The sequence below is a fragment of the Mytilus trossulus genome, unplaced genomic scaffold (assembly GCF_036588685.1).
Source record: "Mytilus trossulus isolate FHL-02 unplaced genomic scaffold, PNRI_Mtr1.1.1.hap1 h1tg000424l__unscaffolded, whole genome shotgun sequence".
NCBI classification, from domain to species: Eukaryota; Metazoa; Mollusca; class Bivalvia; order Mytilida; family Mytilidae; genus Mytilus; species Mytilus trossulus.
In genome coordinates, this window is record NW_026963354.1 from 343,296 (window position 1) to 370,930 (window position 27,635).

At 31.7% G+C, this 27,635-nt stretch overlaps 1 protein-coding gene across 1 annotated transcript in view; it reads left to right on the forward strand.

Moving 5' to 3' along the window:
* The window catches only part of LOC134702204 (myotubularin-related protein 2-like), a 29,668-nt gene extending 3,077 nt beyond the window's left edge, over positions 1-26,591 (forward strand). Inside the window, exons 2-17 of the mRNA XM_063563274.1 lie at positions 821-896; positions 1,637-1,731; positions 2,970-3,080; positions 3,450-3,551; positions 4,269-4,352; positions 11,069-11,143; positions 11,558-11,632; positions 12,771-12,959; positions 15,531-15,622; positions 16,066-16,159; positions 16,621-16,719; positions 17,078-17,185; positions 18,681-18,773; positions 19,520-19,633; positions 23,819-23,998; positions 24,521-26,591. Coding sequence (XP_063419344.1) covers positions 821-896; positions 1,637-1,731; positions 2,970-3,080; positions 3,450-3,551; positions 4,269-4,352; positions 11,069-11,143; positions 11,558-11,632; positions 12,771-12,959; positions 15,531-15,622; positions 16,066-16,159; positions 16,621-16,719; positions 17,078-17,185; positions 18,681-18,773; positions 19,520-19,633; positions 23,819-23,998; positions 24,521-24,688 — 1,755 coding nt within the window. The 3' untranslated portion in view covers positions 24,689-26,591. The remainder of the gene's footprint in view (positions 1-820; positions 897-1,636; positions 1,732-2,969; positions 3,081-3,449; positions 3,552-4,268; positions 4,353-11,068; positions 11,144-11,557; positions 11,633-12,770; positions 12,960-15,530; positions 15,623-16,065; positions 16,160-16,620; positions 16,720-17,077; positions 17,186-18,680; positions 18,774-19,519; positions 19,634-23,818; positions 23,999-24,520) is intronic.
* The last annotated feature ends 1,044 nt before the right edge of the window (positions 26,592-27,635 follow it).

Genomic DNA, 27,635 nt, shown 5'->3' on the forward strand with positions numbered 1-27,635 from the left:
CCAAAGTTGTTTTTATGTCTCAAACTTTAGTTTGCCTTAACCAAATGTTATGAATCTTATATACATTGTATTTATAGATATACATCATTGTGTGTCTATGCTTTTCTCTTTTATTGTAATTGTAGATTTAATTATATTCAAATTATTGTAAACGTTTTGTAAGCATTTGTACCAAATTTAACTTGTGATTATTCTGCCTGCTTAAAATATATTTGTTTTGATTTGGTTTATACACAATGCTAAAAAACACAGATCAAATTTGAATTTTGGTGGCATCTCTACAACCATTTTAAAGTTAAGCCCCTTTACAAGGGAAAAAATTGCTGAATTTTTTCGTTTTATAAGTTTTCTAATTTAAGTTTGAGTTGACTCGACCAATTGTTATGAAACTTATAAACAATGCTTCTTATCACAAGATACAGATGCAGTTTGAATATTTTTGAACGTTTGCTGTCCTTCAGCTATGTCCCTTTAAAACTTATATGATATATGCAAATGGAGGCATCATCTGTTTACCATGGACATATCTGGCCAACATCAGAAACCCTTATCAATGTATCAAGCCCTATCTATTTTATTCTAGAAATATATATAAGGTACAATGTACATGTACCTCACCTTAAAGTGGTTGCCTTTTAGGCCTACAGAGCCATTTCTTACATCCAAAACAGGTAAAGAACGAGTAGAAGCTTAAGGCATACTAGCCTTAACCCTTAAGTAGACATCTAAAATTCTCAATTAATACTTTAAAGCTGCAAATTAACATTCAGTTTAGTTGATCAATATAAAGATTTAGTTAAAACTGATTGTTTTATTTCAGATTTTAAGAGATAGTGCCAAAGTATCACAGTCAGATGAACCACCATTACTGGGAGGAGAGCTTGTCCAAGGAATAGGTAAACTGGTTGTCTAAGAATATAGAATTATTTTTGTATAATATCCCAATATCCCAACTAGTCACAATCAGGTGATCTAGGTTTCCTTGTAGTCCTACCTTATGTTAAAAAAAAAATTAAAGAAAAAAAACTTTGATGCAACTGAGTTATTCCAACTTTTGGAAAAAAGCACTTTACAACCAGAAATAACGTTAATTTATTCAACTTTTAAAAATGTTTTAATAGGCAATGCCTTTTTAGTTTATTGTTGTTGCAGGACAGACATTTTGAGTGCATACATGTACATATTGTTTGAGTAGCCTCTGTTTAATTTTTGCTTTGTGCATGTTGTGTCATTAGTGAGCTATGATAATTTAATCAGTCGAACTTATACATTTATATGATATAAATGTATAAGTTCGACTGATTAAATACCTTTTTCTTGTCCTTATGGAATAAAAATCAACATGTCTTTTTTTCATTGCTATTTCAAGGTAAACCCCACATATTTTCTCTTTATTTTGTATTAAAAATAAATTTATTTGAAACATTTCTCCCTTTTCCTGTTTGTATATCTGAATAGATTAAATAATCAATCAAGGGACAACAAAATGACTGACTAACAGTTAGATTTATACAAAAATTTATGTGGTAACTTTGTAAAATGTTTGCTAGAAAAAGCAGTTTCTTTGAAAAAAACAACTAATAATAGTCATAATTTATTTTTATAGAGGAATAATTTTACTACTTTTGTTTTCCAGGAAGAGACGTGACATATTTATGTCCCTACAATGGACCAATTAAAGGAGTACTGACAGTCACCAATTACAAGTTATACTTTAAAAGTAGTGAGAGGGTAAGATAAGTTATGAAATTTTTAGTTCATACATATATTTGTACACATATGATAATGTATTTAAAATTCCTCTGAATTCACTCATGAATCAGGGCTCACGCTACCAGGCGACTTGGGTGAAAAAGTCGCTTTCCTGACCGTCACTTCGCTTTCCCCGACCCCCAAAAACGAAAACAAGTCGCTCTGTTCTTGACATACTCTCTTTCAGTCGCTTCCGTCATCGGACATTTTCAATTTTTACCAAGTTGATGAAACATCAATTTTTTATTGATAATTAAAGAAATTTAGACATACACGTTTCATTATCTTAAGTAAAGTGGTTGAAGCATTGTCTTTGCAGTGTGTAGCAGATTTGATAAAAATACAACTTTTTATCACTTTCTGCATTTTGGAAGTTTGGGTGCATGTTACTCGAAAACGTACATCAACCTAAATTTCGGCGGCAAAATAAGTTTGTTACTCCATTTAAATGTGATAAAAGTTGCCTCCAGTAAATGTTTAATCCATTTATTGCATAAAAAACGTCATGTTCTTGATTTCGTCCGCCATTGACCGATTTCTAAACTACGGATCTGAACTGGACCATTTATGACCGAAATCTGTACTTTTACAAGAATTACTACGGACGCATGGATGGAACAGCTGACAGAAGAATATTGATTTCAAAGGGAAAAATAACGTATTCTTCACGCATTAAGAGACTTTTGGTTACATCTAATTGATTGGTGTATATAATTCCCTATATTTTTTAATGGATTGTTTAAGATACTGTTATACTAATATCAATATATTATGGCCCAGCTTAATAATTTTTATATTTTTTTATGAGAAACACTGAATTTCATACATGAGAAATTGTAATGGATATATATCTTATAATTTCTTTACATTTTTTAAAATAAAAAAATATGTTTTTTAGTGATAGATATTAAATTTTTAGTTGGAAGTTTCTCTCAAGAACCTTGGTAAAACTTTTAATTTGAAATGTTACTTTAATTGTATATTCAGATATGAATTGAACAATATAAAAAGAACATTATTTACATATGATCCTTTATACTATAGTAAAATCCAAACATTGTAGCGCACCGCGTGAATGAGCAGTTCTCTTTCAAATCTCACCACTTCTCCCTATCAGTTTCAAAAAGAGAAGTCAATTCTCCCTATAATTCTGAAGTAATGTGAGCCCTGATAAATACTAGCAATAATCCTAATACTTTTGTCTTAAATATTTTCAGGAATCATTATTTATATTAGATGTACCTCTAGGTGTGATAAGTAAAATTGAGAAGATAGGAGGCGCTTCTAGCAGGGGAGAGAACTCCTATGGAATTGACCTGATATGCAAGGTTTGTCACAATGAAGCAAATAATAATTTCTGCAATAGTTATCAGTTAACACAATTATTGAATAAATTTAGAGTTACTGAACTTTGTTTTTGAAGAAATAGACATTTTCCACTTTCATTTAAGAACTTGAGTTTGCATTCTCTTTATGTGTTATTGTTTATGCATTGAATTAGGATCAGTGAAAGAACATTACTTTTCAGATCTCTTATTGATATTAAATGTTGATAAGCTATAAGAATTGACATGAGGCTCAATAAAAACAATTTTGTTTCAACATTTTATTTTGAACTATTACTGCATACCATCATGACTTTTAAAAGTGTTTATCATTTTTCATGTGATATAAAATGGACAACTTTTACTTAACAGGACATAAGAAATTTAAGATTTGCACACAAACAAGAAAATCATTCAAGAAGACAAGTTTTTGAGAAGATCCAACAGTTTGCCTTTCCTATTACAAACAAACAGGTAAAACATAGAAATAAGAAGATGTGGTATGACAGCCTTCTACAATCAGAAAAAAAACATACAGCATAGCTATAAAAAGCCACAAAATAACAAATGTTAAACAACTCAATCCAAAAAACTAACGTCCTAACTTTTGTACAAAATAATGAACCAAGTACAAATATGATACACATTAACAAATGACAACCACTGAATTACAGGGTACTGACTCGAGACAGGCACATACAGAATGGTGGAGTAAAACATGTTTAAGGGCACCCAATCCTCCCCTAAAAAGTGGCCTAACAGTACAACATAAGAAAAAACTGTAAAAATCAGTTGAACAGAAGGATTCAAATACAAAAAAATTCAAACAAATAAAGGCAACAGTAGTATACCGCTGTTCAAAACTCATAAGTCCATAGACAAAATACAAATTTGGGGTAACAAACTTAAACTGAGGGAAACGCATTGAATATAAGATTCGAACTATGACGCAACATTAAAATGTAAACCACACAGAAACGGTCTAAGCATTAGACAAAATCCAAACAAAAACAGTTTTCATAAACGCCTGTTATGTCTGTTATGTCTTTTAATCAATTACAACAGCATAGTCCATGCATTACAATGCTTAAACATTATTGATCTTAATGATGAAGTAAACATTTGTCGTACAATGACCTATAGTTGTCAATTATACCACATCTTCTTAGTTCTATATTTGCTATATTTCAGCCATTATTTGCCTTTGAATTTAAAGAAGATTATGGTGATGATGGGTGGAAAGTCTATGACCCAATAGCAGAGTATAAAAGACAGGTAACTAAGTAGTTTTAAAATACTCAACAATCAATTATTTAGTTTTGTTTGATGTTTTGGTCAATTTTTAGGCAGTTAAGCTGCCTTATGCAAGCACCCTTGATTTGTATGCTACCCAATAAATGCTGAAATACGTGCCATTGTTATCATCTAGCTGGCTACTATATTATTTGTAACTTATTGGACAGTTTTTTTGGAAAATGACGCAGTCATTGTTCCATAACTGCCGACCTGAACTTCATTACATTTCTCTGCCTACCGCGCTTGGTTTCGTTTTTACTATTTTCCATACAAACTGGAATCTGATTGTGTTATCATTATGCATGATCATTGTGTAGTAATCAGCCAGGAACCAGTTTACACTCAGTTTCATATACTATTTTACAAACTTACTGGTTTCTGCTTGTATTCCACTACACTCGAACAAAGTGTTGTAGTTTGACGGGAACCAGTTTAGAATTTGTAAACTACAAAACGTTATCGGTTATTGTTCATTCCGTTTTGGTGTTTCATACCGACTTATATGATTTGAATAAGCTTAAGACCCTTCAAAACATTAATGTGATAGGTATATTTAAGACTGTTTTACAAAAGGATTGAACTGTTTTACTTTCAAAGTCGTACTATAGTGATATCTGTCATGTACGGATTTCCACTATCACCGGTTAATTTCTTCTTTTACACGTGCTTTTGAAACTTATTGTTTAAACATCGCAAGTTTTAAAATTGTTTTTTGAGTGAATTAACATCTACATCTACATCTATTTTACTTATTTTAACAATCATGAAGCGTTCCAGAAAGCAGTTTCTTCTTCTCTTTGAAGATGGAAAATAGGTATTCTCAAGAAAATAACCGCAAACGATTGCAGAGGAATTGAAACGTTCAAGTCAAGTCGGCACCTGGTTAAATTGGCATCTAGTCAAATCGGCACCTATTTGACGTCAATTCAGCATCCTATAATATTTGTTATAATATTTTCTATTCAATTAATTAATTACGGTTACCAAGTACATAGTGAATATGTTGTTGTGTATTTAGGTAAACAACGAAAGGAAAGTGAATATGTTGTTGTGTATAAAGGTAAACAACGAAGCCCTTACCAAAGCTGTTGTTTTAACAATTAAACAATTATTAAAATAAAATGGAAAACTATGAGTCCCTTTCAATAAATCAAACTTTCATGCCAAATAATTAGCAAATTTAAGGTGTTTTTTTTTAGTAAAGTTTAAACAGCATTAAACCAACAATCCTGTAAAATGCTCAACTGGTTAAAATAATGCAGAAAAATATCCAATATCTGATGTATTAGTCCAAATAAATAAGACGTCTGGCAAGGCTATTTTATTTTTTTTCTGGGACGCCTTCCTACAACATTCGTAGGAAGGCGTCCCAGAAAAAAATTAACATAGCCTTGCGGTCATTGGAAGGTGTTCCAGAATAAAATTAAAAAAGCCTTGCCAGACGTAATAATTATTTGGACTACTCATACATGTATATATATATATCATTAGAAATACACCAAAAAAGTCATTTAGTTGAGAAAAATAAATACAAAATGTATATACAAAATGTACATGAACACCCCAAAATGTGAAAGTTAGTATTTAACTCTTTTTGCTTAAATACTGAACAAAATTCTGGCAACCCCTTTCTTATTTTTACTCAGGTGTCGATTTTAACCAGGTGCTGATTTATCCAGGTGCCAATTTAACTAGGTGCCGGTTTGACTAGAATTCTTTGACAAATGTTTGAAATTATCTGAGTTTCATTAGACCTTTGATAACAGTAACAAAAAGATTATTTACTTAATATTTTGTGGGAGAAGGGGGTTCAGACTATGTGGTATCAGGTCTGTTTGCGCCCAATACATTTTCGCACCCTACACGTTCGCACATTCGCACCCAAGGTCCGTTCGCACTCTACTCATTCGCGCCCAATTTTAATTCAAATTGAATAATTGGAAAATCATGGTTGTTGTTTTAAATTGCTTTGGTGTAAATACTGAATGTATTTATAGCTTGGTATGAGTAAAACATTGAAGATTTTAAAGGAAAAACACAAAAGATAATTGTTTTTAACAGCTTGGTCCCTTTGATCTGAAACAACGAAACATTAAAACTTAGAAACCAAAATATAGCAATCCACTAATCATGCTAATATAACCAAAACATGATTCAACACACAGAAAAGAACATAGTCAGAATCTCACTTCATTTTGAAACAAGTCAATGAAACAAAGTTATAGCTATACACTTACCAAAACATGATTAAGAGTTATTCAACACAAAATAAAACGTTGACAAAATACCACTTTATTTAGAAAGGATTATTATTATTTTTAACAATACGCTATCCAAAACATGATTAAGATTTATTCAACACAAAAAAAAAATGCTGTCTCACTTTATTTTGAGACAATGACAACAATTATACTTATAAGAAAACACTTGCTTACAGAGCTATTAAACACAAAACCAATTAAGATTGGGTGCGAACATGTAGGGTGTGAAAGTGAAAGGGGGTGAACATGAGTGGGCAAAAACGTGAATGGAAGCGAACGGACCCAGATTCAGACTATGTACCAGTGAGAAATATACAAGCCTTTCTACGGTATTTATTTGTACAATTCAGGTAGTCTTGACCTATTCATTTGTCTTATAAATCCAGCCAGTTGTCACCTTCACTTCACACACACACACATATCTGAATATCAATTATATGCTTACGATACATGTTGCATTGTTAAACTAATTTCGGTATGTGAAAATCAAGACTTGCATAAAAACTATCCCAATAATAGAGACAGTGGCGTCATTTTTCTTCAGAGCTTTCAGCTCTTTGATTATACTTTTCATTCTGGATTACAAAAAAATATGACCAGAAAAACCTTAAATGATCATCGATTTTCCCAAAAGTTTTGAAGTTGCACATAGGAAGTAGAGCACATTAGGAATCCTCAAGTAGTTAATTATCCCCTGAGCTTTTGGCTAAGATGTCAAAGAACAAATGTATGAAATATCTAATCGCCGAAAATCTCTAAAGACAAGTAGTTAAGATTTCCCAAATTGCAAAAGTCGTAGGAATATTGTTTGTCGTCAATACGTAATCAACTACGTATATAAGTTCAACTGATCACGCTGTTGGCGGCAATTTTGATTTTAAAAGAAGACAAAATTTTCGTATTTTTATAATTTGGACGCAGGAGTTCAAATTAGCGAGGTCTGCGACCTTCCACTTTTGCAGTCGGACTTTCTACTTGGTTACTAGCTACGCACATGCCCGAGCTACCCATGCCCGACGGACCTTGAAAGAATATAAAAAAATAACTTTTCAAAATTTTTACCAAAGTTTCCTAATAAACGATCTCACACTTATTTTCATCATTACTATTCATGACAGCGATGTTCAATTTGTTCAACCGCTAGCTTTATACATAAAATCGCCGAGAAATAATGTGTAAATCCGAGTAAAATCGTATCTCACTATCTGTCAAAAACAACATTGAAATCAAAATGGCTGCCACGAGATTACAATATCGGATTCGATTCTGGAAGCGGATAAGGGTAATCCCGGATTTGGCTACTAAAAAAATCCAGACAGGTGACAAAATACATCTATGCATGGTGAATAAATACAAACTCTAGAATTGAAAACCAAAAGACATATGTAAAAGAAAGAAAAAGCAGAAAATATTTTGTACACCAATTTTAATGTGAAAATCCAATACATTGTTACAGCTGGGAACAGTTTATCTAACAATATATATATATGTTCCTGGTAACAGTATAATTTTTTTTATCAGTGATAAATGTTGGTAATGCGTGTTAAATGCTTTTCTAGAATGTTAGACTAATATGTCTAGGTGAGCCATCAATCTTTTGTTTGTGCATTGGGGTCTATTAAGGGGTATTTTTGGGGGCAGAAAGAAGGGTGGGGTTTACTAAGAACCCTATGGGATTTTATTTTCTAAAATTTTTAAATGAATATAACTTAAAAAATGAAAGTGATAGATACATGTAGTCTTCAGAAATGATTATAGGACAATAAAACAAATCACATGAAATGCAGGGGGAGTCCCTGGGGGTCATCCCCAGCCCCTTTAATTTGGGAATATGCTTTTATCTTGTAAACGGTCCAGATCCCCACCCCTAAACCTCATATATTGTTGAATGGGATGATCAAACAAATCAAATGAAATTTTAAAAAGGGAAGTCCCCTGGGGTCCTCCCCAACCCGTTCAATTTGAGAATGTGCTATTATCTTGTAAACGGTCCAGATCCCCACCCCTAAACCATATATATTCTTGTAGGGGACAATAAAAAAATGAAATGAAATAAAAGGGAAGTCTGGGGGGGGGTTCACCTCACCCCCTCTTGTTTGAAAAATTGTAAACGGTCTAGATCCCCACCCCTAAACCATATATATTCTTGTATGGGACAATAAAACTAATTAAATGAAATTAAATGGAAGTTCCTGGGGGTCACCCCCACCCAAGTCAATTTGAGAAAGTACTATTATCTTGTAAACGGTCCAGATCCCCACCCCTAAACCATATATATATTCTTGTAGGGGACAATAAAACAAATGAAATGAAATAAAAGGGAAGTCCCTAGGGGGTCACCCTACCCCCTCTTGTCTGAAAACTTGTAAACGGTCAACATCCCTACCCCTAAACCATATATATTCTTGTATGGGACAATATGGCTAATCAAATGAAATTAAAGGGAAGTTCCTGGGGGTCACCCCCACCCATGTCAATTTGAGAAAGTACTATTATCTTGTAAACGGTCCAGATCCCCACCCCTAAACCATATATATTCTTGTAGGGGACAATAAAACAAATGAAATGAAATAAAAGGGAAGTCCCTAGGGGGTCACCCCACCCCCTCTTGTTTGAAAACTTGCAAACGGTCAACATCCCCACCCCTAAACCATATATATTCTTTTATGGGACAATAAAACAAATCAAATAAAATATAGGTAAAGTCCCTGGGGGTCATCCCCTCCCCCTCTTGTTTGAATATTTGTAAATGGTGGAGATCCACACCCGTAAGCCATATATAGTCTTGTATGGGACAAAAAATCAAATCAAATGAACATAGGACCATATAAATGGCGAGTTATGGGAGCTTTGTTTGGGAGACTTCGTAACAGCATCCTGTTACAATTAATTCTTGTTTTCTTCTCAATTTTGATAGGTCAGTTAAAATAGCTGGAAGTTTCTTATATAAAAAAAAAAAGATGTGGTATGATTGCCAATGAGACAACTATCCACAAGAGACAAACATTACCTAAACTTGGTAACGGTCAAGATCCCCACCCCTAAACCATATATATTCATGTATGGGACAATATAACAAATCGTATGAAATATAGGTGGAGTTCGTGGGGCCACTGCTATTGAAAACCTTGATAAAATATGAATTATTTGCCTTAATGATTAATTCATCAAATGAACATAAATGTACAATTATATATGAATGTTTAATGTTTGTTCTTTTAAATCTTTAAAAAAAGTTGCCACAGTTTTCATAATTAAGTTTGCCTTGGTTTTTGGTTAACTGCCTACAGTGCTTACAGCGCTTTGATTATATGTATTTACTGCAGTACTAGTTAGTGGTAACCTTTTTATATCATTGCATTCAATTAAGGTGGCTCGGGACTATACGACTGCGCATAATTTCACGCATGTATTACAAAAGTATTTGTCGTAAAGTCAATATATTTTTTTTTAAATATTTTGATTGATTAGAAATGTTAAATCATTGTAGTTATGTGACTTATACAATATTTTCGTTATTATCCGTATTTGTTGAAGGGTCAAAATGACATTTCACACATTTTCACTATTTTCCCGCCAAAATTTGGGTTTTAAGGCAAAACATTTTTTTCCCTGTTCCGTGACCTATGTTTTTATTGGCTCATTCTTTGAAGCTACTTTCCAACTTTTCATATTACAGTTTTAAACCAATTGTCATAGAACGTATTTTTGATATTCCAATAAAAATATGTCAACACCTCTATTTTCCCTATCATTTCATCGAAAAATGATCCCTTTTACATACCTGTTTAAAAGTAAAATTTTTAGCTTAAATGGTCCGTGACCCCCTATTTTTTTCAACCAATTTGATCCATTTTCTTTAAAGAATAAAATAACCAAAAATGCAGCACTACTGATAGAAACTTAATAGGCCAGAGCCACCTTAAGAATCTTGTTTCCCTGTAGCATGTGTATCAAACATTCAAAAAACGTCTGAAAAGATACTGAATTGCATGTCATTAATCTAAAGAGAGTAAAGCTCTGAATTTGAATAACTTTTACTATACTCTTGACAAGTCTTGATCATGACTATAAAAGTTCCAACTTTTCAGTTGATGTGCATTTATAAAAAATACTGTTTACATTTAAAATCGTTAGCTATTGGTCTCACTTTCAAAATATGAATTTTTAGTCCTTTTTCAAGTATTCCAGTTTAATTAAATATTAGTTCTGTAAATGTGGATATTTTTGTTGATTTCAATGACTAAATTTTTTATGACTGGTTTTTGTCTTCATAAATAAGGCATTTTAATTATGCTTCTATCACATATATGCTTCCTTCATTGAGAATTTGATTGTTCTATGATATTATTATTTTCACTGTAGGCCTATGGTAAACGTTTGTTGTTCTATACTGTTGAGTGACTGATAATACTCACAGTTTTTTCATTGCAGGGCCTTACAAACGACAGTTGGAAGATCAACAGAATAAATGAAAAATATGAATTGTGTGAAACATATCCTAGTATAGTAAGATAATTGTTCAATTATTTATAGAATTATTAACTTTTTACCATTCAGAAGAATTGAAGCCTATTTCTTAAATACAAGAAAATTAGAGATTTTACAATTTTTCATTGGTCATAAAAACAGGTCTGAATCTAAGATGATCTGATCAGTTCTGACTGTTGCATACTAAGCTGTGATCAGTAAATATATTACCTTAGCTGTATTTGGCCAAACCTTTCAGTATTTTAGGTCCTCAATGCTCTTCAATTTCAAACTTTATTTGGCTTTTAAACTTTATTTGCTTGGAGCACCATTGATGCTTATTGAAGAGGAATCACACATCTGGCAGACAAGTTTATAACTGGTATCTTTGATGAGTTTATTTATAAACAGTTCATTAGATAATAGTCATTGTTATTTGTTATTTATTTTTAGATTGTAACACCCCAGGCTGCGACAGATGATGACATTAAACAGGTGGCCACATTCAGAAGCAGAGGAAGGTTACCAGTAAGTGTGTATTTACTTATCAATCAAAGGAATGTCGGGTTTAAGATTAATTAGACAACACCAAACAACACTAGGTGGTCCCCTATCGACAAAGCTTAAGAGGACTTAATTTTACACTTCTTCTGTCTGTCTGTCCATCAGTCTTGCTTATCAGTTTTCCACAACTTTTTCTCATGCTTGAAGATATTGATTTGATATTAGGTGTATTGTTTTATCATGCGAAATAACAGATCAAGTTCAAATTTTGTTGTGATCTGATGATTTTGTGCAGAGTAATTGTATTTGGAAAATTATTTCAAATAATCAGTTTTCCATGTTTTTATTTGTCATTCTTGAAGACATTGATTTGATAATTCAATTTAGTTACAGTTCAAATGTGATTTTTTTTCTGGTCTGTTGAAATTGTTCAGAGTTATGGTCCTTGGACTTAACAAATACACTCAAATAATCAGTTTTCATGCTTGAAGATATCGAATTGATGTATATTTGATAGTTTACACCATGGCAAATTATAGATCATGTTAGATTTTATTTTAATTCATTTTTTTTTATCCGGTAGTGGACTTTGTATTGCCATTCAATACTGTGTTCATTTGCAATGAATAGTTGAACACTATACAGACAGGTTTGACCTACTTGTATCTAACATTACCAAGATCAGAGAGAATTATTAAAAAGAATTTGTCAGACATTGTATTTAACAAGATATAGAATCTCCTTTGCAATTATTTGGGGATTACAAACTTCCTTTCAGTATTTTATAATAATCTGTCTCATGTGTTGATTTAAAAAAATACATTTCATGGACCAAATTTTTGTATAATCTTCAAAAATTATTTATATGCAATAAACGCAAACACTTAACTACATGTACCATACCCCTGTATACTAGCATTTAGAAACATTGAAATATTCTCACACAAAGCAGTTGGCTTAATAAATTTCAAGTAATTTTTGTGTGACCATTTGCATTTAATAGAGAATTATAATACATATAAATGTTTTTGTATGTATCTTAATAAATACCTATTTTAAATTATTTATGTTTTTAAAACTTACTATGTGTACTTACTATGTGTACTAAGTTTATTTTTTAAAATTATTAATGTGCCTTCATTTCCTATGACCTTATTAATAGGTTTTATCTTGGATCCACCCAGAAAGTCAAGCAACAATAACCAGATCTAGTCAGCCTCTGGTTGGTGTTGCTAACAGAAGGAATAAAGATGATGAGGCCTATATACAGATGATAATGGATGCTAATGCACAGTCACATAAGTTATATATCATGGATGCAAGACCAAGTGTAAATGCCCTAGCTAATATGGTATGTTGAAATCACATAAGTAATATATCATGGATGCTAGACCAAGTGTAAATGCACTCGCTAATATGGTAGGTTAGATATATATGACTAGAGGTTATTTGTATAATGGGCTTAAATAAAACAATTACCTTTCTGTGAAACTGAGTTAAAGAAATAAAAGGGATCAGTAATTGTATTCATCAGAAATTTTAATCAAAATTTAAGACAAGATTCATAAGAGACAGTGGTACCAAACCTTAAGTTTTATGTAGTAAAGTGCTCAAACTAATCCATGGTAGGTTCAACAGATGTGAAAAAAACAGTTTATTTAAGACTGTAGATACAGATCAAACTAGTAAATTAACAATTGTAAAGTTAAAAATACATCAATTAAACAGATATAAATGTAGCTAGCACCTGAACTCAAGATCAAACATGTCAAGGTCATTATGGAAATTCCACAATAAGAGAATAAAAGAACATGAAATACAGAGGGAAATATGTCTGTATGTGTGTGTGTACATGTTAAACTATATAAATATAATGTATATCATGTATATTATGGAGAAGACGGAACTAAGTTGGAAAACTTGTGTCTAATCCATTTGTTTTGAACAATAAAATATGTTTAAATCATGTTAAACATACATAAAGTAAAAACAGCTTAAGCCTTGTTGGTTTTTTAGCTCACCTGGCCCGAAGGGCCAAGTGAGCTTATGCCATCACTTGGCGTCCGTCGTCTGTCGTCTTAAACTATTTCAAGAAACTTCTCCTCTAAAACTACTGGGCCAAATACTTCCAAACTTTAACTGAATGTTCCTTAGGGTATCTAGTTTATAAATTGTATCCGAAGTTTTGATCTATCAACAAACATGGTCGCCATTTCTAAAAATAGAACATAGGGGTCAAATGCAGTTTTTGGCTTATAACTCAAAAACCAAAGCATTTAGAGCAAATCTGACTGGGTAATATTGTTTATCAGGTCAAGATCTATCTGGCCTGGAATTTTCAGATGAATCAGACAACCCGTTGTTGGGTTGCTGCCCCTGAATTGGTAATTTTGAGGAAATTTTGCTGTTATTTGGTTATTATCTTGAATATTATTATAGATAGAGATAAACTGTAAACAGCAATAATGTTCATCAAAGTAAGATTTACAAATAAGTCAACATGACGGAAATGGTCAGTTGACCCCTTTAGGAGTTATTGCCCTTTATAGTCAATTTTTAACCATTTTTCGTAAATCTTAGTAATCTTTTACAAAAATCTTCTTCTCTGAAACTACTGGGCCAAATACTTCTAAACTTTAACTGAATGTTCCTTAGGGTATCTAGATTGTAAATTGTATCCGAAGTTTTGATCTATCAACAAACATGGTCGCCATTGCTAAAAATAGAACATAGGGGTCAAATGCAGTTTTTGGCTTATAATTTAAAAACCAAAGCATTTAGAGCAAATCTGACATGGGGTAAAATTGTTTATCAGGTCAAGATCTATCTGGCCTGAAATTTTCAGATGAATCAGACAACCCGTTGTTGGGTTGCTGCCCCTGAATTGGTAATTTTAAGGAAATTTTGCTGTTTTTGGTTATTATCTTGAATATTATTATAGATAGAGATAAACTGTAAACAGCAATAATGTTCAGCAAAGTAAGATTTACAAATAAGTCAACATGACGGAAATGGTCAGTTGACTCCTTTAGGAGTTATTGCCCATTATAGTCAATTTTTAACCATTTTTCGTAAATCTTAGTAATCTTTTACAAAAATCTTCTCCTCTGAAACTACTGGGCCAAATACTTCCAAACTTTAACTGAATGTTCCTTAGGGTATCTAGATTGTAAATTGTATCCGAAGTTTTGATCTATCAACAAACATGGTCGCCATTGCTAAAAATAGAACATAGGGGTCAAATGCAGTTTTTGGTTTATAACTCAAAAACCAAAGCATTTAGAGCAAATCTGACATGGGGTGATATTGTTTATCAGGTCAAGATCTATCTGCCCTGAAATTTTCAGATGAATCAGACAACCCGTTGTTGGGTTGCTGCCCCTGAATTGATAATTTTAAGGAAATATCGCTGTTTTTGTTTATTATCTTGAATATTATTATAGATAGAGATAAACTGTAAACAGCAATAATGTTCAGCAAAGTAAGATCTACAAATAAGTCAATTGACCAAAATTGTCAATTGACCCCTTAAGGAGTTATTGCCCTTTAAAGACTTTTTTTACAATTTTTTCATCATGTTGACTTACTTTTAAAAATCTTCTCCTTTGAAACTGCTGTATCAATTTCAGCCAAACTTAGGCTAAATGAGTTTCAGAGTATCTAGTATAAATTTTATATTTTATTTCCTTGTATGTCAAGAAACATAGCTCCTATAGCTAAAATAGAACATAGGAGAAAATGATTATTTTTTGGGGCTTTTGAAGAAAATAGGACGATCCAAAGAACATTTAAATAAATTGAAAAGCCAAAATAATCATTGATGAGAGATTTAACCAAAAGAATTAAGGTGAGCGATTCAGGCTCTTGAGAGCCTCTTGTTAAAATAGCTTGATACGAGATTTTACAAAGGATATATTTTCAGGCTAAAGGTGGTGGCTATGAGAGAGAGGAATCTTATCAGAATGCAGAAATTCTATTTTTAGATATACACAATATACATGTAATGAAAGACAGGTAAGCTTTAAGTTAGATGTTGGACTTTTCCTTACTAAAGAGATTTTTGATTTAATATTCCTCTATTGTGTTATTTATAATTACATAAATCTAATCTGCTTCTTTGTTATTTACTAGTAATTCTTTTTAACAGCAGTCCCCTTAATCATCAGTCCTTGTTTCTTACGTGAGTCCTTGAATATTTACCTGCAGCAAGTGTTGTATTATGCTACTGAGAATCTTGAACAAATAACTGGTATTACAGCATTTTACAGCATTCTAACATGACTTTTGTATTCCTGTTATCTTATTTACTAAATATCCAGGGAGAACATCCAATGAGATGACCAAGTTATAAATGACAACTATACTTATGAATTACATTTCTAATCACTGTCTAATCACAGTTATAATTATCATGACCATTGCAATGACTGAGGCTTGACTTATCGTTTTTCTTGCAGTTTAAGAAAGTTACGTGATGTTGTATTTCCGACCATAGACGATGCCCATTGGTTATCTAACATAGAATCAACACATTGGCTTGACCATATAAAGGTATGAACTTTAATAAAACATGGTAAATCTTGTATTGATCTCCTTTTAATAGCTGAAGACACCTAGTTCATGCTTAACCCATCTCTATCTAGGGTTAGATTGAAGGTCACATGAGTATGGATTCAACGAGGTCGAATTATTCACTGGCAAATAAATAATTCATCACTGATGATTCTAAGCTTATTTAAAAAAAAAATGGACCAAACTGGCTGTTAAAAATTATTTATTTATTTATATTTCCTTATTTCACTTTCATTATTAATCTAATCTAATAAGTTGTCAACGTATAATGATATAAAGAACAAGAAGTAATCGATATTTTCAGTTTTCTTATCCTCCAATAAAATCAAGCTTATATAAAACATTATAACTACTCAGCAATTAAAAATATATCTTATAAATGACACATTGAAAATCCTTTAAGTGATAGTATTGTAATTGTTACTGTTATATGTTTTCAGCAAATATTAGCAGGTGCTTTGAGAGTTGCAGATAAAGTTGAGTGTCAGAAGACATCAGTATTAGTTCATTGTAGTGATGGATGGGACAGAACAGCTCAGGTAGAAATCTATTTAACATGTTTAAACACAGTTATATAAGATTGTGATAAAGAAAAGATTGAATGAGGTGTCATTATACCCATCATATTTTTACCACATGTCATATGAAGTTAAAAGAATAGAAATTCATGTTTGTATTTATACTATATTATGCTAAGGCACAGAGAAAAAAAGATAATTAGCATATATACCTGTTAAAATTTTGATAAACTGACACATATTTGACAGTTTAAATGATAATTATCAGACAATTTTCTCTTCATCATTTGATAATTCTTATTTAAGTACTATGTTAAGATCTGTACATGTAATACATTTATAACAGTTAACTCATGTTTCAGTTGTATATTTTTTTAAGTTGACCTGTTTAGCCATGTTAATGTTGGATCCTTACTACAGAACAATCAGAGGATTTGAAGTTCTTATAGAAAAGGAATGGTTGAGCTTTGGTCATAAGTTTGCACAGGTTGGTTATTGTATAATTCATGTAGTACAATACATAAACCAGGTTCACACATTGCAAATAAAAACAACATGTAATATTTGAAAAAACGCACTGCACCAACAACCAATGCCAATAAAGCAGACATTACAAAGTCTAGCAACAATATCAAAAATAGCTAGGACTAAGCTAAAAACAATCATTATAGAGAGTTAAATTGATTGAGGTAAAATACAATAAAATTTATAACAAGAAAAATGCTTACGGGTTATTTTACGAATATTAAGAACATTATAGGATTAAACACATTTTTTCTAGAGGTTATTAATGTGTAAACCGGGGCGGTTAACTCACAAACTGAATAAAAGTCCGAAGGACTTTTATGTCAAGTTTTTGAGTTAGAGACCCGGTTTACACATCAATAACCTCTAGAAAAAATGTTTTTAATCCTTATAATTCTTCAGCCAAACATACACGATTGTTAATTTACATTATTACTTTGATGGCTACTATATGTACCATCAGATGCACAATGCCATGTCGTAACTAAGGAGTACGCTGCCATCTTGACTTTCTAAAAAACTTAAACGTTCGATAAATGCAACCGAATCTAAAATGAACTAGCACCTACCTCAAAAACTTCATTTTAATTAGATACTATCCGAATTTGAAGCGTACGAGTAACGAAATAATCTTCCGTCTGAAAGTTTTCAATCGTATGACGTTGTGTTTTGCCATGACACAAATTCGCCAATTCATTCATGAAATTTCCCAGAATTTTATTTAAATTCTATTTTTATACATTTTCGAGGCTTAAGTGCATTTATTTTATTTCTTTTTTTGGGTTATATTTGCATTAGAATAGAAACAACTGTCATGCAATTGTTTTATAATCTCAACTTGCTGAAAATCCCGGTATCCCTGCAAGAATGTGTATCGCGCATGAATAAAATTGAGAATGGAAATGGGGAATGTGTCAAAGAGACAACAACCCGACCAAATAAAAAAACAACAGCAGAAGGTCACCAACAAGTCTTCAATGTAGCGAGAAATTTCCGCACACGGAGGCGTCCTTCAGACTACAAAAGTAGTTTCGGAAACATGTTTTATCGAAGTGTAAACCAAGAGTAAAAATTCTTCTTGACCAATCCAATTCAAGTATTTATAGATATGCAAATGATATAAGAATTATTTCAATATAAAGTGAAGGAAATAATCATGAGGTAACCATAAACAAAACATAAACCTAGAAAAAGCTGTTTGTTGATAATCCTATCACATCTTCCAACTTTTATATACTAGATATTTAATTAACCAATCATGGTGCTTAAAAGGATAAAAGTACATTTGAATAAAAACATGTATACATATTTGAACAAAGTAACATAAATATAAACAAAGTCATTGACAAAATTTTAAGTCATCTTGAAAGACATTGTGACCTGGAGAAAATATTTTTTAGACCTAGGCTTATGGGAGACAACTCCTGATTGGCTTTATATATGTTTAACTTTAACAGAGGTATGGTCACGGTGAAGATAAACATTCAGATGCCGACAGATCTCCAGTGTTTCTACAGTTTATAGACTGTGTATGGCAGATGACTAAACAGGTAAATAACTATACAAAAAAACCACCCAAACTAACTATTGAGAAAATGGTATTATGTAAATGATTTCTGCAGATTAAATATCTGTGAAACAGTGTCTTCAGTTTATATTAAGTATATTGAGAATAAAATTGTGTATGGAAATGGGAAATATGGTAAAGAGACACCAATCTGACCAAAGAACAGATAAAAGCTGAAGGCCACCAATGTGTCTTCAATGCAGCGTGAAAATCCTGCACCCAGAGGTTGATCTCAGCTGGCCTCTAAATAAAAATTTGTTAGTCTGCTACTTATCCAACCCTATTTGATTTTGTTTGGCGAGGACTGTACCATTTAAACAAACATGGTATCCAGTTACGATTTGTATTTTTCCACTAACAGACAGGCGAGACATATTACTGCGTCAAAAGTTTATTAAACACCATTTTTTTAGTAAAAGAGATATAAAAACACAGATTATGACAGAAAACATGAATACTGAAAAAAGTCTGACTTTTTCCACCAATAAACAATAAAGACTCTGACATAAAAAAGCATAATTATGTTGAAAGTGGTGTTTAAAACTAATCAATCAGTCACACTGTGTTGGTTGTTAGATAAATAATTTCTTCTTACTTGCAGATAATAGACAAATAAAATGCCACCAAATACAGGCTAAGGTATTCCAATATAGTGTTTGTGGATAGTCTACATATTTGTGTTTCACTGTTGATAAATTGTATTTTTTAATTTTACTTATTATATTTCAGTTTCCCAATGCCTTTGAGTTTAATGAGCACATGTTGATAACCATATTGGACCATCTATACAGCTGTTTGTTTGGGACCTTTCTGTGTAACTGTGAACAGGCCAGGATGACAGAGGTATAGTTAGACCATTTGTATGCAAAATACTTTCCCTAATGTTCATCTAAATCATTTGTAATCAGTCACATCTACTCAAATTAGTTATTACCTTTGTCAATGGTAATTTCCAACACTTTTTTGTTACCTCAATCCTTATAATTGATACCTAAGAAAATAACTGAATATACACACGAAAATCAAAACAAATACTTGAAATTCACTGTACAATAATGACTAGAAGTCAACGATCTTTCACGTATGCTTTGTGGGACATTTCCTTTAGAAATCGAAAAGGGATGAGTTAGAAACATTCCAGTAGAACGCAGAACTTGTAAAATGTGCGATACAGACTCCGTTGAGGACGAAATACACTACTGTAAATTCAGAAATTATTGCGAGGTTTTTATTATTGCGAATAATGCGACTGAGTTGTAAACGCAATAATTAAAACTCGCATTTTGTAATATTTTAACTGAATTAAGCATTTCTTTTCCGAAAATCGTAAAAATTAAAATCGCATTCAAGTGTAAAATGACAAAATCGCAATAATAAATGCACGCAATAATTTCTGAATTTACAGTATTTGATCCACTGTCCAAAATATACAGAGAAAAGAAACAAACTGTTTGAAAATATTTGTGTAACATTCCGTGATATATCTGGTCTTTCTGACACTGATAAACTGTGTGAGCTTCTTTCTAACCACAAACTTAGCAAACTCGTGGCAAATTTTATAGGCGACTGTTATCATATCAGAACTATAACACTATGATCATTTGATTTGAAATTATTTATCTTATCTTTTTTGCAATTCACTTATATATATAACATGGCACTAAATTTTATGAACAATGATAAAGTCTCTTAATTATATGTATGTTAAATAATGAGTCAAACAGTGCATCATAAGCCTATTTGGCTGGCTGAAGATTAATATTATGTATTTAATGTAACGATATACTTTATATTCAGGTTGCACTATAATAAACAATTCTTCTTCTTCTTCTACAATAATGGACAAGTGTCCTACAAGCTTGAAAATGCTTTGAATCTATTCAATTCAATTCATCAGAGAGAATCAGAAATGAACATCAGACTCTGACTTCTCTTGAACTGAATTTTAATGTGCATATTGTAATGTGTTTACTTTTTAGCTCACCTGGCCGAAGGGCCAAGTTAGCTTATGCCATCACTTGGCGTCCGTCGTCGTCGTCCGTCGTAGTCTGTCGTTGTAAACTATTTCAAGAATCTTCTCCTCTGAAACTACTAGGCCAAATACTTCCAAACTTTAACTGAATGTTCCTTAGGGTATCTTGTTTATAAATTGTATCCAAAGTTTTGATCTATCAACAAACATGGTCGCCATTGCTAAAAATAGAACATAGGGGTCAAATGCAGTTTTTATACCCCACGCAACGAGTTGCGGAGGGTATAATGTTTTTGACCCGTCTGTCCGTCTGTCCGTCCGTCCGTCTGTCAGTCCGTCCGTCCGTCCGTCCGTCCGTCTGTCCGTCCGTCCGTCCGTCCGTCAGTCTGTCTGTCCGTCTGTCAGTCCTGTTTCTTGTCATCGCAACTCCTCTCAAACCACACAACAGAATTTCACGAAACCTTTCAGATAGTAAGGACATACTGTGTAGTTGTGCATATCGACGGGAAATTGCGATTCAATTTTTTTTCTAGGAGTTACGCCCCTTTGAACTTATTTACTTTAATGCACTACTGCAACAGTTTGTCATCGCACCTCCTCTCAAACCACAAAACAGAATTTCACGAAACCTTTTCAGATAATAAGGACATACTATGTAGTTGTGCATATCGACGGGAAATTGCAATTCAATTTTTTTTCTAGGAGTTACACCCCTTTAAACTTTTTTGCTTCAATGTACTTCTGCAACAGTTTGACATCTCAACTCCTTTGAAACCACACAAAAGAGTTTCATGAAATTTTGTAGATAATAAGAACATACTATTTAGATGTGCATATTGGCAGGAAATTATTTTTTCTTATACAATTTTTTTTTCTTTCACTTATTTAATTTCTCCAATGACAATGTGGGGACGTGGGGTATGTGAGCGTGCTCACTAAGGTTCTTTAATTGGCTTATATCTCAAAAACGAAAGCATTTAGAGCAAATCTGATAAGGGTTAAAAATGTTCATTAGGTCAAGATCTATTCGTCCTGAAATTTTCAGATGAATCAAACAACCCATTGGTGGGTTGCTGCCACCTAATTGGTAATTTTAAGGAAATTTTGCATTTTTTGGTCATTATCTTGAATATTATTATAGATCAAGATAAACTGTAAACAGCAAAAATGATCAGCAAAGTAAGATCTACAAATAAGTTAATATGACCAAAATTGTCAATTGACCCCTTAAGGGGTTATTGTCCTTTAATGACAATTTTTCACAATTTGTTCATCGTATTTGCTAACTTTAAAAAATCTTCTCCTCTAAAACTACTCAACCAAATTCAACCAAACTTCAACTGAATGATCAGTAGGGTGTATAAAATTAAGTTTGTGTTTTATTTTCTATTTCTTCAAAAAACATGGCAGTCATGGCTAAAAATAGAACACAGGGTAAAATGCAGTTTTTGGCTTATATCTCAAAAACTCCAGCATTTAGAGCAAATAAGACAAGAAGTTAAAGTATTTATTAGGTCAAGGTCTACCTGTCCTGAAATTTTCAGCTGAATTGGGTAACTGGTTTTTCAGATATAATGGCCCTGAATTGATGATTTTAAAGAAATTTTGCAGTTTTTGGTTATTATCTTGAATATTATTATAGATACAGATAAACTGTTAATAGCAAAAATGTAAGGCAAAGTAAGATCTACAAATAAGTCAATTTGACCAAAATTGTCAATTTACCCCTTAAGGAGTTATTTCCTCTTAAGGAGGCTCGCGGGTATATGATTTTGAGAAAAAAAATCAAACATTCATTTTTCTTTACAAATTTTATTATTTACCTTTAGTAGTTGTTACTTTATCTTATGGTACAAGAATTTTTCAAAAAAATCAATACATGTTGGCCCCAGGTGACTTTTAACATTTAGATATCATTGAAAAGGCACCAATTTATCTCCCTTTGGTGCAAAAATGCAATTTTTTGGCTCTAAAAATGAAATGTCTTTTTCAACTCATCGGTGACCTATATTTTTTATTGTTGTTTTCGAATAGGCTGTTCATAAACTGAATAATTGTGAAATTTAACCAATTTCTGTAATTTAGTTCTTTTTTTGTTTCGATATTACCAATATTTCTCCTATTAGTTCAACAGAAAAAAAGGACATTTACAAAAATGTATGCTTTTTCCGAAAGCAGATTGTGAGCGTAAATGCACGGTGACCCCATTTTTTTTATTTCATTTTTCCATTAGGTATAAGATAAAGTTAATTTATAGAAAAATATAGAGAAATCCTATATTAAATAAAAAATTTGATTTAGACCCGCGAGCCCCCTTAAAGACTTTTTTCACAATTTGTTCATCATGTTGACTTACTTTAAAAAAATCTTCTCCTTTGAAACTGCTGTATCAATTTCAGCCAAACTTAGGCTATATGAGTTTCAGAGTATCTAGTATAAATTTTATATTTTATTTCCTTGTATGTCAAGAAACATAGCTCCTATGGCTAAAATAGAACATAGGAGAAAATGTTGGTTTTTTTTGCTTTTGAAGAAAATAGGACGATTCAAAGAACATTTATTAAATTGAAAAGCCAAAATAATCATGATGAGAGATTTAACCAAAAAAAATTAATGTGAGCGATTCAGGCTCTTGAGAGCCTCTTGTTTACATTGGCTAGAGGTATAGGCAGAGGATTGATATCTCATAAACATGTTTAACCCGCCACATTTTTGCGCCTGTCCCAAGTCAGGGGTCTCTGGCCTTTGTTAGTCTTGTATTATTTTAATTTTAGCCCAATTGGTGACCTTCTGCTGTTGTCTTTTCTTTGGTCGGGTTGTTGTCTCTTTGACACATTCCCCATTTCCATTCTCAATTTTATGAAGTCTAAGTAGACCATAAATACACAAGCAGAGTCAATTCAGAAAACATTTAATATCAGTTCATGAAATACAAAAGCTTTCTGCAAATGATCATCCTATTTACAAAGTTGTTTCCATTTAGTTTCCACAGAAAGTTCAAGACTTTTACTAAAAAAGTATTTACTCAACAATATTAATTTACTTCAATATTACAGAAACTGAAAGAGAAAACAGTGTCATTATGGTCGTTTGTGAACTGTCAGCTGGAGGAGTTTACCAACCCATTATATGCCTCTTATCTGCACAAACATGTACTGTTCCCGGTAGCTAGTATGAGGAGGTTAGAGCTATGGACAGCATACTACTGTAGGTGGAATCCTAGAATGAGACCTCAGGTAGGGAAAATTAAATTTACACAGAAAATGTCAGGACCATTATATTCACGAATAGAAAGACAAATTTAAAGAGTAATGCAAATCGAGTTTTTTCAGGAGTTTCCTTCCTGAGGAACTCTATTAAAATAGGTATAAATACTTCAATACAGGGGGAGCTATTTGACATAACTTAAGTTCAACATTGCTTCAGAGAGTAGGAACCTTTGTTTCTCAATAAGTTTTACTTTTATCAATGGAGCATTTCTCTTTATTTAAAACTGAATAAGATATACCGATACAGTGTAACCTGACTAGGGGGACTTGAAAAAAAGTCTGATTAAGCAGGGTGTCGGAATACTCAGATTTTTATCCAAGGATATGTATAATTTGGGACCATGAACATGTGTCATTTAAAGGAGGATGTTTGAAAACTCAGGTGTCAGATTAGACAGTTTACACTGTACATATCTAGTAGTCTTGTTCTATGAATTTCTGTTAATTGTAATTTTTTTTTTTTGATGTATGAATTCTTTTATTCTTCAGGAGCCAATCCATCTGCGGAATAGAGAGTTACTGATTCTGAAACAACAACTGACCAAAAAGGTAGAAGAGCTACAAAAGGAGTTAGATCAGAAGAATCTGAGAGGGCGTGGATTAGATCAACCAAGTCCAAGACCAATTCCCAGAATATCCCAACCTGTTAATGTATAGCTGATGTGATTAAACGGTATATGAAAGATCGAAAACAACCATGATAATTGGTGTGTATGTTTGGAGGAGATCATTTACTCAATGCATTGACAATTTCTGCAAGAAGGGGAAAACATATATGTTTTACTAACAAATTTTATAACCCTTAAAATTAAGACAAATAGCAGAAAAAAAAAAATAATTTCAATCTATTTATTTATACAGATTTCAGAAGCTCAAATATCATCTTGTCAAAGCAGGCCAATATTCTTGTTGATAGAGTTGGAATGTAAACAAAATTTCATCATTCTGTATTTATTTTTCAAGTTTACATTATCATTTTATTCTGAGGAAAATCAGTTGTTGACTTACTGGTAAATATATGAAATTAAGAAAATCACAAGTGTATATTATAGGCTTATTTGAGTGATCACATTATGCAGCTGTAAATCGATCAAAGATAATTTATTTATTTATACTACAGATTAAGAACAATGACCAATGATTTGTATTTGATGTAAATGTTTGAGAGACTGTATGTATTACACTTAATGTATTAGACTAGATTTATGTAGACAGTCTTTTCATTTAGAGTTAGAAATAGTAAATTAATGTAATTATTTAAAATTGATAAACTATGTAAAAATTAGGAATGATTCTCATTCAAATATTGAGTCATGTTTTGTTTTAATGTGTGAGGTGCTTTCTTATAGATTTTATTCATCATTGTTATATCTATGCAAGTTTCATGCAGTGGTACAATATGGGGGGGGGGGGATACAAATTATGAAAAAAATGATTTTTTTTTCTAAATTTCAAACAATGAACAAAATTTATTTAAATTTTCTTTTCTCTTTGCACATTATTGTTTTTCCTTCACACAGATGTATTCCCCTTTTTTTGTTTCATTCGTAGAGATAAAAATTGTATGCACTGCATTGTACAAACAAGGGGAGATAAATCAAACACTGATTTGATATTCTGTAACAGATTTTGCCACCTATAATAATAAAACCAGGTAGTTGTTAAACAAGACCTGAGTGCTCTAAGCAAGACAGATGCTAAACTTTGAAAACATTCAGACAAATTGTTTAAATTGTACATATTAATTAACTTTTGTTCAAATTTTTTTTTGGAAAAAATATTATGTTTGTCCAAATAAATTAACCTTGTGGTTAATTTTTTTTTAAAAAGAAATTGTTTTAACCACTTTGGTATGGTTTGTGTATAGTATAAACTTTATTTGCATATAAGGGATTGTGCAATATAAATGCATTATTTGTGTGGAATTTTAACCAATTAACAGAATTGTAAACTTGATTGCAGACAATTTGAAATGTTTGGACTATTTGTAAAAATTTATCAGTACTATCTACAACATTTGTTATAGATTTGATGATTTTATTTGAAGTAATAGAATGCATTGTAGTTTAATAAAAATGACAAAATTATAATAGTTTTTGAATTTCAATTGTTTGTAGTACTAGTATACATAATAGTTTAAAAGTGACAAAACTATAATAGTTTTTGAATTTCAATTGTTTCTGCTAGAAAAAGTTATTAAACAGTGTCTATTGCAAAGTGCACATTTTTTTTAAAGTTTTATATTGTTAAGTTTATTTTGATTAGAAGCCATTCTCTCATTTGCTGGAATTTTGCCTTATTTTGGTATGACAGATTTCTTTTTTTTTTGCCTAATGGTCAGCCAATGAATACAAACAGATTTATCATAGAAAATATTTAGTTGATGTTATTTTAACTTCCCTACTTGTTTAATAACTGGTGAAAATACAAAATGTTACCATTGAAAATAACTGTTTATTGAATATAACAGAATTTGTTTTATTAACATAACATATTAGTGTGTTAATGAAAATAATTGATGGAAACAAATATTTGAAATGTAAATAAATACTACTTTAAATTTGTTTTAAATGTTTTTTATAAGGTCAAAATGTTGGTATTTGCTTAGATTTGATGAGGTTAAAATAGAAAAGAACGTGCTCTTTTCTTTCTGTACGTATCTGTTTAGAATGAAATTTCATTTATACAAGGAAATAGCTATACATCAATGGGAAAGCATGATGAAAAGTAATGTTTTTAACAGTTTTATATTATGACATTTTTATGCCCCTGCCATAGCAGATGGGCCATACAGTTTTAACTTTGTCGGTTTGAACATCTGTATGCCCCCAAATTGGTTTATTAAACTTATACACAATGATTATTACCATAGATCAAGTTTTAATTTGGGTGGCTTCACTTTTACTTTTCATGAGATATGTTCCTTTACAAATAAAAAATTGCTGAATTTTCTTTCAGTTCTCTAACTTAAGTCTGCCTCCATAAAATGTTATGAGACTTATACACAACGCTTATGACCACAAAAATGTAGATCAAGTATGAATTAAGGTAGCATCACTTCAATCAGTCTTGACTTGTGTCCGTTCATAATGTTCTATGTGAGGGGGAATCATCTGTGCCCCATGGAGACATTCCCCATTTATTGTGTAATGTTTTCATTTATTATTTTTGGAGAGATAACACCATTTAGCCAGATCCTAATGTTGACTTCGATTTCAATATACATGTTACATGGGATTCTGCAAGATTTGATAGTCGGTCTGGGAACACAATTATTGTTTTTTTTTCTTTGTCTACAAATATAGTTCCTACTGTGGACCGTGTATCAGCTGCAATTTTTTTCATACCCAGATCAAATTTAATTTTTCATGTTGTATGCCTCAAATGGTGAATAAGGTAATGAATTAAAAAAAAAATGAGTCATGAATTTTAAAGTTGAGTGGTGATTTGATCTATCTTAAAAAGGTTAAAAAAGTATATCTGAAGTTGTAGAAAGAATTCAAGACCCCCTTATTAAACCTAAAACTGTCCAGATTTTGAGTTTAAAGCTGATAATTTTTTGATGAGAATGGTGTTTTAATTCTGTAGTTTTCCTTGCTGTGTC